Source organism: Anomalospiza imberbis, chromosome 14 (genome assembly GCF_031753505.1).
Source record: "Anomalospiza imberbis isolate Cuckoo-Finch-1a 21T00152 chromosome 14, ASM3175350v1, whole genome shotgun sequence".
Lineage (NCBI taxonomy): Eukaryota > Metazoa > Chordata > Aves > Passeriformes > Viduidae > Anomalospiza > Anomalospiza imberbis.
In genome coordinates, this window is record NC_089694.1 from 15593655 (window position 1) to 15607884 (window position 14230).

General features: G+C 57.6%; 1 protein-coding gene across 1 annotated transcript; it reads left to right on the top strand.

Annotated features, from left to right (window-relative positions):
• The first annotated feature begins 2424 nt into the window (after nt 1-2424).
• Nucleotides 2425-6715, top strand: GPR119 (G protein-coupled receptor 119). The gene has a single exon (XM_068204491.1). The coding sequence runs from the start codon at nt 2587-2589 to the stop codon at nt 3625-3627; it is 1041 nt and encodes a 346-aa protein (XP_068060592.1). The 5' UTR covers nt 2425-2586; the 3' UTR covers nt 3628-6715.
• Nucleotides 6716-14230: the final 7515 nt, after the last annotated feature.

The following is a 14230-nucleotide window of genomic DNA, read 5'->3' on the forward strand; positions in this document are numbered from 1 at the left end:
ACTCAAGTTTGTTAGTGTCAGAAAATGACCCCGTTGCCCTCTCAGCTCAATTTTGCCTCAATCTCTTAAATTCCTGCTTATTATTACACTATTTTTGCTTAAATAAATTGTAAAGCCAGGTAATGTGCTTTAAAGGTGAGCTCAGCACTTGAAAATGGTGGTTCTGGTTCTGAGCAGGATATTTTGGTCATCCTCTTCTGATTTTTGCTTATTTTTTAATGTTTATGGCTACGGAAGCAAATGGTTTTTATGTTCCTGCTCCCTTTCCTCTTCGTGGGGTGGCTTTGGGTGACACAGCAGCATGTCCTGGCTGAGCCTGCTGTGAGCTGAGTTTCTGTGGAAGTCACACAAGGAATGTTCAGCCAAATCCTGCTGGGAAAAATGGGAGGGAATTGGAGTTACCAAGTCAGAGCTGCCTGTAGAAGCTGCAGGGGAAGGGAAGGTGAGTCCACTGCGCTGGGGCTGAAATGAGCCCTGAGCAGGGCTCTCCGTGCCAGGCAGCATGTGGGAACCTGCTCCTGCACACACAGAAAGGTCCGGGGGGGGAACTCCAACGTGGAAGGCTCCATGGGAACCAGTCAGCCCTCCCCAGGTGTTTAAGGTAGAAATACCTGTCCTCCTGATACACGAACGCTAAAAATGGCAGTCAAGCAGGAGAGGGAGGCACTAGCTCCCGCCCGTACTTGCTCCTCACTGCCCTGCCACTTCTCCCTCATCTTTGATCTCATTCCGAGGGTCTGGACTCTCTCCAGCATCAGGGCAAAGGCCCCCCAAATGTCTCCCTGGGCAAATGGAAGTAGAGATGTGTAAGGCCACCAGAACCCCTCCTGTGGCCACCTGCAGTGCAGAGCCCGGGTGTTGTGGAGGGCCCTCCCAGCTCTGCAGCTGCAGGCAGTGCCCCCATTCCTGAGCTCCTGCCCTCCAGCAGTGCCCCTCCTGCCCCACCCCAACTCGGCCTCTCCCCAGTTACTGTTCGACAGACAGACGCTCAGTCCTGCCCCTTTCCTGGCAGCTTGGATTTTTCCAGCTCATGAGGCAGAAGAGGCTTGTGACACTTTGTGTAGGGGCTGGAGCTGTCGGTGTCAGTCCCCGTGAAGGTCAATCCTCCCCGGGAGGTATGAGGGGTGTTGTGGGATTCTGTAGCAGAAGGATGCAGAAACTTTGCTTTCATGAATTTCTTTGTTACAAGTTACTATTAGGTAAATAACAAAGCAAAGTAAGTGAGTGTGTACATAGAAAGATTGTTTTTTACTGTTAGTAGCACTTAGATTTCACTGGAAGTCACAGCGAAGTTCATCAAGCTCCTGCAGGAGGGAGGTCAGTCAATGATGGACAAGGTCTCCCTTTGGATATGACCCGTGTCATGGAGCCTGGAGCCAGCCTGGGGATCTGAAGGGCTGTGCAGGGGGAGCTCCAGGACACAGAGAGGCTCTTTGGGGCAGCAGCCAGTTAGCTCTGCATGGATCCCAGAGTGGGCAGAGGACACCAGCTCTTGGAGGGCCATATCTGCCTTCTGCCTGGATCCAAGGCTCCTCTGCAGGTTGTGGTGGGTTTTTGCCCTGCAGGTTTCAGCAATTCTCTGGTTTCAGCCTCTCCAAGGATACCCTGGGCTCCCTGTTTCCCTGTTGTGCTTGCCGAGGGCACTGCAGGTTCCTAGCTGTGAATGCTGCTGTCCCAGGCTGGCAGATGTTTCTCTGTTTGAGCACACATCCCTCGTCAGTGCTTTTCCCCATTGTAACCAGGTCACCTTCAGGGCTGCTGTTCCAGCAGGGTGTCAGTGGTGTTCCCTTGGTCCCGGCAGCAAGAAGCTGTCCTGGATCTGGCAGTGACCCCCAGGAGCCCCACGAGCTGTGCTGGACATTGGGAACTCTCTGTGCTTGTCCCCATTCGCAGCTTCTGTGTCTCAGCAGGCACTGCTTTGCTCCAGCCCCTGGTGCTGGGGGGGGGGACAGCCACCCCCCATGTGCCACCGTGGCAGCTTCCTGCCCAGGTGCTCCCTGCTCACCTCCTGCTCCAGGGTTGTCTGGAAACGTGGCTGGAGGGGAGGGACCTCTGCAGGCACAGCAGCGAGTCCAGCAGTCCCTTCTGCGGGCAGCTGCTGGCAGAGCTCTGCTCCCCCCTGAGACACCCCTGCTCCCCCTGCTCCTGCTCCCCCCTGAGACACCCCTGCTCCCCCCTGAGACACCCCTGCTCCCCCTGCTCCTGCTCCCCCCTGAGACACCCCTGCTCCCCCTGCTCCTGCTCCCTCCTGAGACCCCCCTGCTCCCTCCTGAGACCCCCCTGCTCCCTCCTGAGACCCCCCTGCTCCCCCTGCTCCTGTTCCCCCCGAGACCCCTGCTCCCCCTGCTCCTGCTTCCTTCCCCCTGCTCCCCCTGCTCCTGCTCCCCCCTGAGACACCCCTGCTCCCCCTGCTCCCCCCGAGACACTCCTGCTCTCCAGGCTCCTCCTTCCCCCTGAGACTCCCCTACTCTCTCAGCTCCTGCTCCCCCCGAGACACCCCTGCTCCCCAGGCTCCTGCTGCTCCCTGCAGAGTGAGGGGCTGTGCCTGCTGCCAAGTTGCTCCTGCTGAGAGGCCCCAGGTGAGTGATGGCTGAGAATCGTGCTGGGGGTGCACCATTGCCGTGGTGGGTCTCGCATGAGGCGGCCACGGCCAGCTGGGCCCTGGGAGCCATCTTTGCCGTGCTGGCCTCGCTCATCATCGCTGCCAACGTGCCCGTGGCCATTGTCCTGCTCTGCCACATCCAGAGGAGCGGCTCCAAGGGGCTCTGTTTTGTCCTCAATCTTGCCTTGGCGGATGCCATGGTTGGCTTCACAGTCATGGGCCTGGCCGTGGATGAGCTTTCCCAGCTCTTTCATCCTTCCCAGAACTTTTGCATCCTGAGAATGGCTTTTGTGACCTCTTCCTGTGCTGCCTCCATCCTGTCCCTGACCCTGGTTGCATGTGACAGGCACCTGGCGATCCGGAAGCCTTTCCACTATTTCCAGCTGGTGACAGGCCCGCGGGTCGGGGTGTGCTTGGTGGGGCTCTGGCTGTTTGCTGCCATCGTCGGCTTCCTCCCGGTCTTCATCCCGCGCTTCCAGAGGGTCTCCAACCATTGGAAATGCTCCTTCTTCAAAGTCTTCCAGCCTTCCTACATGATCACCATGTTCTGCCTCGGCTTCTTCCCCGCACTCTTACTCTTCCTCTACCTCTACTGTGACATGCTGAAAATCGCCTCGGTGCATGTGCAGCACATCCAGGAGGTGGAGCAGGCAGGGCTGGGGGGAGGCTGTCCCCCAGCCCGTGCCACCAGTGACCTGAAGGCCATGCGCACAGTGGCCATGCTCATCGGGTGCTTCACCCTCTCCTGGCTGCCCTTCTTCATCGCCAGCATTGTGCAGATGGCCTGCCCTGAGTGCTTCCCCTACGAAGTCATTGAGAACTTCCTTTGGCTGCTGGGGCTGGGCAACTCCCTCCTGAACCCACTGCTCTATTCCTACTGGCAGAGGGACGTGCAGCTCCAGCTCTGCCAGCTGGCTGCAGGTGTGAAGAGGAGGGTCCTGCTTCACCTGGGCAACAGGCGCTGTTTCCCTGGCAGGGACACCAAGGCTCCTCCTGCTGTGTCCTGCCTGGAGCTCCAGGACTGACTTGGTAAGGAGTGGCTGTCTCTGGCTTGCCAGCTCCCCTCCTGCATTGTGACCATGAAGTCGGGGCCTGCCAGCTGTGAAGGAGATCACAGATGGGTGGGACCAATCTGGATGTTAATCCCCCGACACCATCACAGCCGGATTCCAGCTTGCCCACTGCCCCACAGCCTCCAGCACAGCCAGCTTCACCCCAGCCCCAGGCACCCCAGGTTGCAGGTGTTCTCTGGAGAGTCTCTGCTGGAACATGGTCCATGTCTCCTGGACCAAGCTGTTGCACTCGCTTTGCAGACAAAGACCCTTCTCCCATTGCTTCCCCTGCCAGGTGTGCCCCCCCTGCCCTCCTCTCTGCAGCACTAGCTCCATGGGCAACAAATGCCCCGTTCCTGGGGCAGGTGTGGGCACAGGGAGGGCTCTATCCTCTTGGCCCTGGCAGCAGAGGCTGGGCAGGCTGTGAACATCCCTGAGCTCTCCTGGACCACGGGTGCTTCCCCTCCCTTCCCAAACTCACCTCCCAATTCTACACAGGTCCATCCCTGCTTTGGGCTGTGCCCACACGTAGCAGAGGTGAGGGGGGTGGGTTTGGGCATGGGGGACAGAGAGGGCTCGGCAGCGGCCATGCCTGTGTGGGGGGTGGTGTAACCCTGGGCAGGGGGGCAGCCCCAGGGCAGGGGGACAGCCTGGGCACTGCTGTCACTGTTTACCCAGGCTGTAAAGTGAGTCAATGAGTAACTGGCTGAACAAGGAGAGGGAGGATTGGCTGCCTCAGAGATCCCCACGAAGGAGAGCTGCTGTGTCCCACCCAGGATTTGGGACTCGAAGGGTCCCTGCACACCCACTCTGCCCACGGGAGCCCCCCTTCTGCCCTAGTGGCCAGATGGCTGCCCCTGCCAGAGGCTACGGTGATACTTAATTGCTTCTCATAAAATAATTTTGTTTCATCCACATGGCAAGAAAACTTCCCTTAGAAGAGGTTTATTTACTAAAGAAGTACGCTACTCTGAAAATGAGGGTGCTCTGCATGAAACAGCAGCTGTTCCCACCTCTGCCCTTGCCCCCCTAGCAGAGACAAAGGCTCAGGGCTCTATCCACTTGCCTCCAGAGCTTGCCACGAAGCTAAGGTCTTCCCCATCCTAGGGAAAGAGGCAAAAATGAAAGTGTGTTTAAAAGACCCCAAATAAGAGGCCCTCTGTGGCATCCCCCTCGGCCCGGGAAAGGCCTGGGACCAGGTCCCACGAGGCAGACACTGTTCCTGGCTGTGCCGGGTGGACTGAACCTGGGGGAAGGCTGCCCAGAGCAGGCTGGCTCTGGGGGCTGCTGTAGGGGGATCTGGTGGGTGGATGCAGCCTGAGTCAGCTTGGGGCTCAGCCCATCATCTCCCTGCACCTGCACCGGGGATTTGCTGCCTGTTCTTGGTGATGCCTGAGCTCTGCCAGCTGTGGCTTTGATCATCCTCATCCTCGCTGAGCCTCTGCCTCCCTCCAACGCCTTCCTGCAGCAGGTCCCAGCAGGAACAGGGACACTTTGGACATGGGCCTTGTGCTGCTTCCCGAGCTTTCTGACTGCCGGCTCTGCTGCATGAGTCCATCACTGAACTGGCCAGGCTGCAGGTCTGAATCAGCGTGAGGGACAGGAGCCCTGTCCAAGTGGGATCAGGGCTCAGGCAGCCTCCTCCGTGCCATGAACACGCTGCAGTGGCTTTAAACCTCCAGCACTAGAAGGGAGCCTGCAAGAGAGATGGAGAATGTGGACTTTGAATAGGAGTCTGAAGTGATGGAACAAGGGGGAATGGCTTCCTGCTGCCAGAGGGCAGGGTTGGATGGGGTATTGGGAAGGAATTGTTCCCATTGAGGGTGGGGAGGCCCTGGCACAGGTTGCCCAGAGCAGCTGTGGCTGCCCCTGGATGCCTGGCAGTGTCCAAGGCCAGGTTGGGGCTTGGAGCAGCCTGGGACAGTGGAAGATGCCAATGACAGAGGGTTGGAATGGGATGGGCTTTAAGTTCTAATTCAAACCATTCTGAGGTTCTGTGACACTGTGCAGGTGGGGGACAAGGTGCAGCTGGAGGCAGAACTCCTCCTTCAGTGCAGCGTCCCTTTCTGGGCATCTCACTCTGGCACTGACCCCTCTCCTCCGTCTGCAAGCCATGGGCTGGATGGGGCTCACGGGCTGGCACAGCTGGGGCTCCATCCCGGGATCCATCTCCAGATCCTGCTGGGGTAGCCCGGATTGGCAGCCGTTCCTTGTGAGGCCAGGCCTGCTCCCATCCCTCATCCCGGAGAGCCCCCGCCGCCGTCCCGCTCCAGCCTGCGGTGACCGCGGCACGGAGCACGGCTCGCGGGAGCGGCTGGACGGGAGTGCACGGGGCGGCCATGGAGGGAGGGGATGGAGCCATCCTGCTCCACACCGAGACCGGCAAGGATGGAGGGCGCTGCCCCACTGCTGCCCTGCGCTCAATAAACGCCCTTGTGCCCGGCTGGTCTCTGCTCCGCTGCCGGGGGCTCGGGGCGGCACCGGGGGCAGCCAGGGGCGGCTCTGCCCGAGGCCAGGGAGCAGCAGTGGCGCGGGGGGCGAGCGCAGAACCGGGGCGGAAAGGAGGGCGACAGCAGCAGAGCTGCGGCGGCGGGGCCGGCCCTGCCCCGGTGAGCTGTTTCCGGTGGGATGTTCCTGCTGGGATGTTCCCGGTCCCGCTGGGATGGTCCTGGTCGGTGTGGCCGGCCTCGGTGGGATGGTCCCGGTGGGATGTTATCAATCCCGGTGGGGTGGTCCCTGTCCGGGTGGGATTGGTCCCGGTCTGGCTGGATTGTCGGCGGCCCCGGTGATGCGGCCGGTCCCGGTGCGATGGTCCCGGTCCCGGGGGGGTGTGGCTGGTTCCAGTGGGATAGTCCCAGTCACGATGGGGTGTGGCCGGTCCCAGTGGGATGGTCCCGGTCCCGGTGGGTGTGGCCGGTCCCGGTGGGATGGTCCCAGTCCCGGTGGGATGGTCCCGGTCCCAGTGGGATGGTCCCGGTCGATGTGGCTGGTCCCGGTGGGATGGTCCCGGTCCCGGTGGGTGTCGCCGGTCCCAATGGGATGGTCCTGGTCCCGGTGGGATGGTCCCGGTCCCGGAGGGGTGTGGCCGGTCCCGGTGGGTGTGGCCGGTCCCAGTGGGTGTGGCCGGTCCCGGAGGGTATGGCCGGTCCCGGTGGGATGGTCCCGGTCCCGGGGGGTGTGGCCGGTCCCGGAGGGATGGTCCCGGTCCCGGGGTTGTGGCCGGTCCCGGGGGGTGTGGCCGGTCCCGGTGGGATGGTCCCGGTCCCGGAGGGTATGGCCGGTCCCGGTGGGATGGTCCCGGTCCCGGGGGGTGTGGCCGGTCCCGGGGGGTGTGGACGGTCCCGGTGGGATGGTCCCGGTCCCGGGAGGTGTGGCTGGTCCCGCTGGGATGGTCCCGGTCCCGGTGGGATAGTCCCGGTCCCGGGGGGTGTGGCCGGTCCCGGTGGGATGGTCCCGGTCCCGGGGGGTGTGGCCGGTCCCGGTGGGATGGTCCCGGTCCCGGGGGGTGTGGCCGGTCCCGGGGGGATGGTCCCGGTCCCGGTGGGATGGTCCCGGTCCCGGTGGGTGTGGCCGGTCCCGGTGGGATGGTCCCGGTCCCGGGGGGTGTGGCCGGTCCCGGTGGGATGGTCCCGGTCCCGGGGGGTGTGGCCGGTCCCGGGGGGATGGTCCCGGTCCCGGGGGGTGTGGCCGGCCCCGCCCCACACGCTCCCGCCCCGCCGGGCGCCGTCACGTGCCCGTCCCGGTGCGCGCGCAGCGCCCGCCCCTCCAATGGGCGCGCGCGGCGCGGGCGCGCGGGGCGGGGCGTGCGGCGGAAGCGGCGGCGCGTGCGGGAGCGGCAGGGCCGGGCCGGGCCGGGCCGGGCCGGGCGGGGCGGTGAGTGCGGGGATCGGGGGGCGCGGACCCTGACCGCGGGCAGCGGGGAACCGGGGGCCGGGACCCTGACTGCCGGGAGCGGGGGCGGCCCCGGCCTCTCCTCGCCCCGGCGGGAGAGGCCGAACGGCGGCTGGGGCCGGCCCGCAGTGGGCGGTAGCCGCGGTCGGGGCCGGAGCGCTCCCCCGCCGGGACCCGGGCGTGCGGAGGGGCCGCCCCGCTCTCCATTGCCCTCCGGGCCGCTGTCCGACCGGCAGCGGGGCTCGCCGGGCAGGAGCGGCCTCCTCCGCACCTCCGGCCCGGCCGAGCCTGCCGGGGAGCTTTGCGGAGGGCTGAGCAACCTCGGGGGAGCCGTCCGGACTTCGGGAAGGCTGGCGGGGACACCCGCAGGGCTCCGGGTCCGTCTGAGTGCTGGGGAGGCTGTGTGGGAAAGTTTCTTCCACCTGGCACGTGTCTGGGCCACTGTTTGGGTTCAGTGGTAGTTACAATCACTTCAAAGACGGCATTAAAATTACGTCAGAAAAGGCGGAGATTGTCACGGAGCGGTCTGGAGCACCAGGAGCAGCTGGGAAAAGGGCTCAGCCTGGAGAAAAGGAGGGATCTCAGGGGAAACCTTTTGGCTCTGCACAACTCCCTGACAGGAGGGGACAGCCGGGGGGGTCGGGACCTTGTGCCATGTCGTGTTTGCTCAAGGTGGGAGGAAAGAGGCCTCAAGGTGTGCCAGGGTAGGTTCTGCTTAGGAATTAGCAACAGTCGTTTCCTTACGAGAGCGGTCAGGCCTTGGAATAAATTGTTCAGGGTGGAGGCACCATCTCTGAAAGTGTTCACGAGGCGTTTGGGGGTGTGTTTTAGGGGTTATTGTGGTGGTGCTGGTGGGTCTGGATCATCTTGAAGGTCTCTTTCAATCCCGATGATCCTGTGAAAGTGGCACAAGGAGAAATTGGCTGCATATAAAGAAATGACTCTGATGTTCCAAGTGTGAGCAGCGTACAAAAGGGGTGGGCAGTGAGGGTGGCGGCAGCTTCCCCCGAGGTGGGATGCACCTGGCTGTGCTCTCTCCCTGCGAGCCTCACGCGGTGCTGGGTCTGTGGTGCCACAGCAGATGGTCCGTGGGCAGCACAGGGGGCTCTGGGGACACTCGTGCTGGTGCCCACAGCTGCCGTGGGCTGCAGCTCTCCCACAGCCCTGGACTGTAACGCATATATGCACATGCATGCTCTTATTTGGTTCCTTGAGCGTTTGTATTGAGCTTCTTTGGTTTATGTGCTTCTTACTCTCTTATTTTCCTCATATTTTGGTGCTGTGTGCCGTTCCCAGTAACGTCCATCCAAGTCATGCTGCGTGGAGGTGTTTTTGTTCTTTAGTGCCACATATTTGTTACACAAACATTAATCCTTGGGTAAGCTCCTCGTTAGTCTACACCATCCCTACCTCCCCTGTCTCTTCATTAATTGGCCAGTGTATTTCTCCATCTTTTCCTGCAGAAAGCTGCAGCAGGGCTGTGAGACCATGAGAAAGCATGGAGGTGACCCGGGGTAGGAGTTTGTCCCCCCAGCTTGTGTTCCTTCTTACTCCAGCTGTACTCCTCCTGTGCTGGAAGCCAAGGGGTTGGGTTCTCTGTTTCTTCAAGGCTTATTTGAGGAATTTTGAGGATCTAATTAAAAAGGCCCTTGAGCTGAGTTGTTGAAAGCTGTGTAGGAGCTGGGTTGAGGTCAGGTTTCTGTGTTGAAGGTCATGTGTTTGGAGCTTGTAGCAGGGATGAGGTTCAGTCACCGAGCCATTGCAAAGATCAGGTGTTGCTACTGAGGTATTCTGTATACCTTCCAAAGATGGTGTGAGATTTCTCCCTTAATCCCCAACTTTTCTGCTGACATTATTCCAGTTCCAGCATGTCCATCCTGTCCAGCTGCTCCACTCTCAGCCAGCAGTTCCTCACGTTGATGCTGGCTTTCCACGAGGCTCTCTGGCCATCAATCCAAGCTTTTGCACTGGGATTTTCTGATGATCCTGACTGCTGGCTTTACTGGAGTTTTCTTTGTGTCTTCCCCTTTTTTTCTTCCTCTTTTCTTTTCCTTCTTCCCCAGTAGCTCAGTCTTGTTAGTCATGCATACCTTTGCCCATCAGCTTTCTTCTAGCTTTTCCAAAAGATATTTCTGAAAACAGGAGCCGTTGAGCGTTGTTCAGAGGTGCTGAGGGACTCTGGAAGGACAGAAGGGGATGGGACTGAGCTGCCTGCAGCTGCCTGCTCTGCACTCCCTGGAGCACGAGCAGCTCACCCCCTGGAAATGCCAGGGTTAGAATTCCTCGATGTGTGTGCAGAGGGAGGGGGGTTTGGCAGAGCCTTGTGAGCTTCCTGAAAACATTCCATGGATTATTTAATAATTAGGCATGGTGGGCATGGCAGGTTTCACTGTTAGGAAGCACCGAGGGCTGTGTTAGGTCGCTGCTGGTGACACACATACCATGTACACGTATGCTGGTAAGGAGTTTTTCCCTTTGTTTTGGATTACAACATCGAGTGAAGAGCACAGCTCATACAGGACTTGATCAAACTCCCCTGTTTTTGCTGCTGTGGCTGTATTTTTGTGAAAACTCTGCAGGTTGGTGTCCCTGACTGGGGTTGCTGACTGCTACATTCTCAGGCACAAAGGAGGAAGGGGCTCTTTGTGTCTCTTGGTTTTATAGAGCCCTGCTAGAATAGTTAGCTGCCTGAAATTAATATATTTCTTTCAAATACAAGCTTCCAGAATCAAGGAAAGCGAGCAGTGTGCCTCTTACCATCAAGGATTACCAGGAATTAATCTTTCAGTGCAAAGGCCACTAATCTCGGGCATGCAAACAGGGTTTATTGAGCTGCGTGCCAGTGCTTAGAGCAGTGATGGATGAAATCCCTGGCAAATTCAGATGCTCTGGCTGTTAATTGCCTCTCCACCTGCTCATCCACCTCCATCCCCTGCATGCTGGAATCTGCCTATGGGTGTCAGTCCCGGGAGATGGACGGTGACACATGGAGCTGCCGGGTGCCAGCTCTGGGCCAGCTTGGGCTCTCACGCCTGGGCTGTCCTGCCTGCCCCAGGGCAGTTCTGCTGTCACTGGGTCCCAGCTTTCCTGTTGTGCTGGGCGCTGAGTGAGGGAGCTCAGCCTGGCACTTGGATTTTCAAACACAAAGCCAAGCTGGGAGCAGTGGGAGAACTGTCTGAACTCCTGCCTTACGATGAGCATCTTGCCATGTTCCTCGTGCAGTTTGCAGGTAACATGGTGGGGGGAGGTTCTGGGACTCCCTGCATGGCTCCTGCTGCCCTGCACGATTATCTGGAGTTGATAGAAGTCACTGTCAAAATTGTGCTGCTCTCATCAGGGTGCCTGGCCAGCTCCTGGCTCAGACTGATGTTTGGGAAGCTCCACCAGTGATAATTGAGCCAGGAGTATGGTAGAGGAGCATGCACAAACCCAGCAGTAGTTTTTGAACCTGGGAATTATTTTCCAAAAGGAAATTATTGTGATCAAAATGTAACTTCAAAGCTTTGGTATCCCTCTCCTCTGCCTTCCCTGCTGGTCTCTTTTCTCTCGTGTTCTAATTGATTGCTCCAGATGTACTTCGGTGTCTTCTCAAGTTTATTTCTTGAGGGTTTAAAACCAGAACTGTGTAATCAGTGGCACAGTGTATCCCAGAATCCAGTTTATTCCCAAAAACACAGGTACCCTGCTCACACTGAGCACTGCTTGTTCCCTAAATTTCCCAATGCTGGCAAAAGGTAAATTCGTATTTATAGTAAAGCCTGTGTCAGCCCATTTCTGGAGTTCCCCTGATGCTCAGTAAGAGAAGCCTAATATGTGTTCAGAGGAGTCTAGGGGACCCCAAAATGTCACCTGAGGGGTTCAGAGGGAACTGGGGCACCCTAAAGCGTGACCCAGCATAGCAGAGAGGATTCCAGGACACCCCAATATATGACCATACAAGCACCAGCCTGCACAGGCTTTTTGAGTGTATCATTGAAAGGCTTTTAGGTGTGTGACATGTTGGAGTACCTGGTAATAGATGTAATTTGAGTTTTGGGGCAGAGGTTTATGTTCCTGCTGTTTATTAACTAGTTGGATAGCAGGAAAGCTGTTCCAGTGCCTGGGCAGAGTGAGGCTGCAGTTGGAGCTTGTGGCTCCAGAGCAGTACCAGGCTTGTGGCAGAGCTCGTGCCACCACTTAACTGAATATTCCTGAACCCTGCAGGGAACATTTTGCCCAAATCCCGAGGTGGCAGCCCTGTGGCTGATGTGTTGTTTGTAAGTGGTCCCAGAAGTGTTGCACAGGAGCTGCACAATCCTGTGTTTTGGTTGTGATTTCCAGTGTTTCCAGCTCTTGGTTATGGAAGTGATCTTAAAACAGGCTTTTCAGTTTGCCTCAGGGACTTTCTGGGGTTTATTTTTCCCCTGGTCAGTAAGGTAAATGGCCCAGCTCTGTTAGCAGGATTGGGAAACCAAGTCCTGTCCCGGGTCTGGCACGGGACCCAGTGAGGATGGATACTTCCCTTGATTTATGCCTGGAACATTGAGATCTTTCCTCTCTCCCCAGCCCCTTCCTGAAGCTGTGCCGTGGAAGCTGCAGCCATATTTAGCCCCAGCACAGAGCTGGATCGATCCCAGCCCAGTGGGACAGTGGGCTGTGCATTGTCACTGCTGCTTGGGCCAGTGGGAAGCTGTGGACTCTTCCCATCAGGCACAGCTCAGCACCTGTTTCCAGAGGGGAAAACCACCCACAAGGACCCGCTGTGCTGTGGGAGAGGCCTTACTCAGAGTCGCCTTCTGCTCATCTTTCAGCATCCCCCCCTTCTTTCCCTGATCCGTTTTTCTGCTGAGGAATCTTCTAGCCCAAGCTTTTATTTTTAAATGTTTAGTCACTGCGTTATGGCAATGCCTCATGTCTCACTCTTAGAAATGGACTCTTCTGAAAATCCCTGGAGATAGGAACAGGGAGATGAAGGGCACACTGACACCTGTGCCACATATGGCTCTGGAAGTGCTGACACCAGTTCTGACTCTTGCTGGAAACCCAGATTTTCTTCTCACCCCTTACCTTCTGTATAGCATTTCCCAGCAAATGCAGAAATCTTATTTTGGCCTTTCCAGGCTGGCTTACTACAGGAAAACTGAGCAAACCCCTGTGGTTTGCTCCTGTGCTGGTGCCTTCCCTCCTGAGCAGAGCAGCTTGGAATGGCCAAGGACACCTTGTTCTGGTTGGCACAAAGGACAGAGAAGTGCTCCTGTTTGTGCCTCCTGGCTGTACTGGCTGAGCCTGTCAGCTTTTATCCTGCTCAGTGCCCAGGAGAGAGGATTTTCTGCAGCTTCAGCTTTCTTGTGAGCCCAGTCTCTGTACCCACTGGGGTGTGGCTGGAGCTTGGGCTGCTTGCTGAGATGACAGGAGAGAGGCAGGTGGGTCTGAAAGTTGGCTTCTGTCTATGGCATTTATCCTGTGTAGGGTGGCAAATCTGACATAGTGAGGGGTTTCTTACTCCAGAGTGTGTTGGGAATCTTCTCTCTGGCGTGTTTTAATTTTTGGAGCAAACTGTGCTGCTAGAGAGCAGCAAGCAAGGTCCCTTTCTTACAGCTTCTGTCACCCACTTTCCATACTGCCCTTTTCTCTCCATCCTGGTGCGGCGAGAGCAAAGCTTTCACAAGGAGTTTTCTGCTTGATGTTTGTTGTTAGGTTCTGGGGGATGGTTGCCGGTCCTGTTTTGGGGAGCCCTGAGGACAAGGCTTCTGCTCCAGGTCACATGGGTGCCTCCACCCAGAGCCTTCCAGCTGATGGCTGCTTTGTTTTCTGGCTGTCAGCTGGCCCTGGGGACATGCTGGGATATCTGAGATTCCTGCTCAAACCAGGGCTGGAAATCCTCGGAGTGAGTGGCTGCCTGTGTTCCCCAGTGGGTTGGGAAGCAGTGGCTGCAGCAGTGTCCATTGGCATTCAGGTGCTGGTCAGTGCCAGGTGTCTCCACAGCACTGTCTCCAGCCAGAGCAGGGTGTCTGTCCATGCTGGTGACAGCACTGTCTGGCTATCCCACTGCTTCTCTCCATCCTTCCCTATTCCCAAATGCGGGAAAACTCTTGTTCAAGTTCAATTTTGCCTTTTCTATCACATGGATAATACCAATGTGAGCTTAGAACTGCTCCTTTTCCTTCCTCCTGGTGTCTTCCCTGTGCACAACCTCTCTATTTTTAACCTGCTGCATTCAGATTTGTTTTCCTGAGCCCTCATGACCTCCATGATATTTTAACATTGGAATATTTAACACACCATTGTAGGCATCCTGCGTGGCCGGGCGTGACTATTGTTGTTGCCAGCTGAATAGTCCTTGTTTTTTTGGCTGCTTCTTGCGTTCTCAGCTTTCAGTGGCTCGGAGAGGAGCCCTCCAGGCTCCCTGTACCCACTTGGCTATTTACAGCCAGACCCAGCAGCCATGTTTATTAAGTTCTTGGAAGTGGAATCCTCTGGAACAGAAATCACAACACTGCAGAGGGTCTGGAGGAAGGTTTGGTACAAATGCCTTGGCCCGTCAGTGCCCTGGGATGTGAGAATTGTCATTGTTGCTGCTTTCCTAGTTCTGCTGATTCCCCCGGGAACACAGAGCACCGTAGAAATGTGGTTATTTTTATCACTTTGTATGGGTCCACAAAAATATTTATTTGTTTTTTTCTTTTTTTTTCCTGTATTGGCTGTT

Coding starts and splice junctions, on each gene's coding strand:
- GPR119 (XM_068204491.1), top strand. CDS start 2,587: ATGGCTGAGAATCGTGCTGGGGGTGCACCATTGCCGTGGTGGGTCTCG.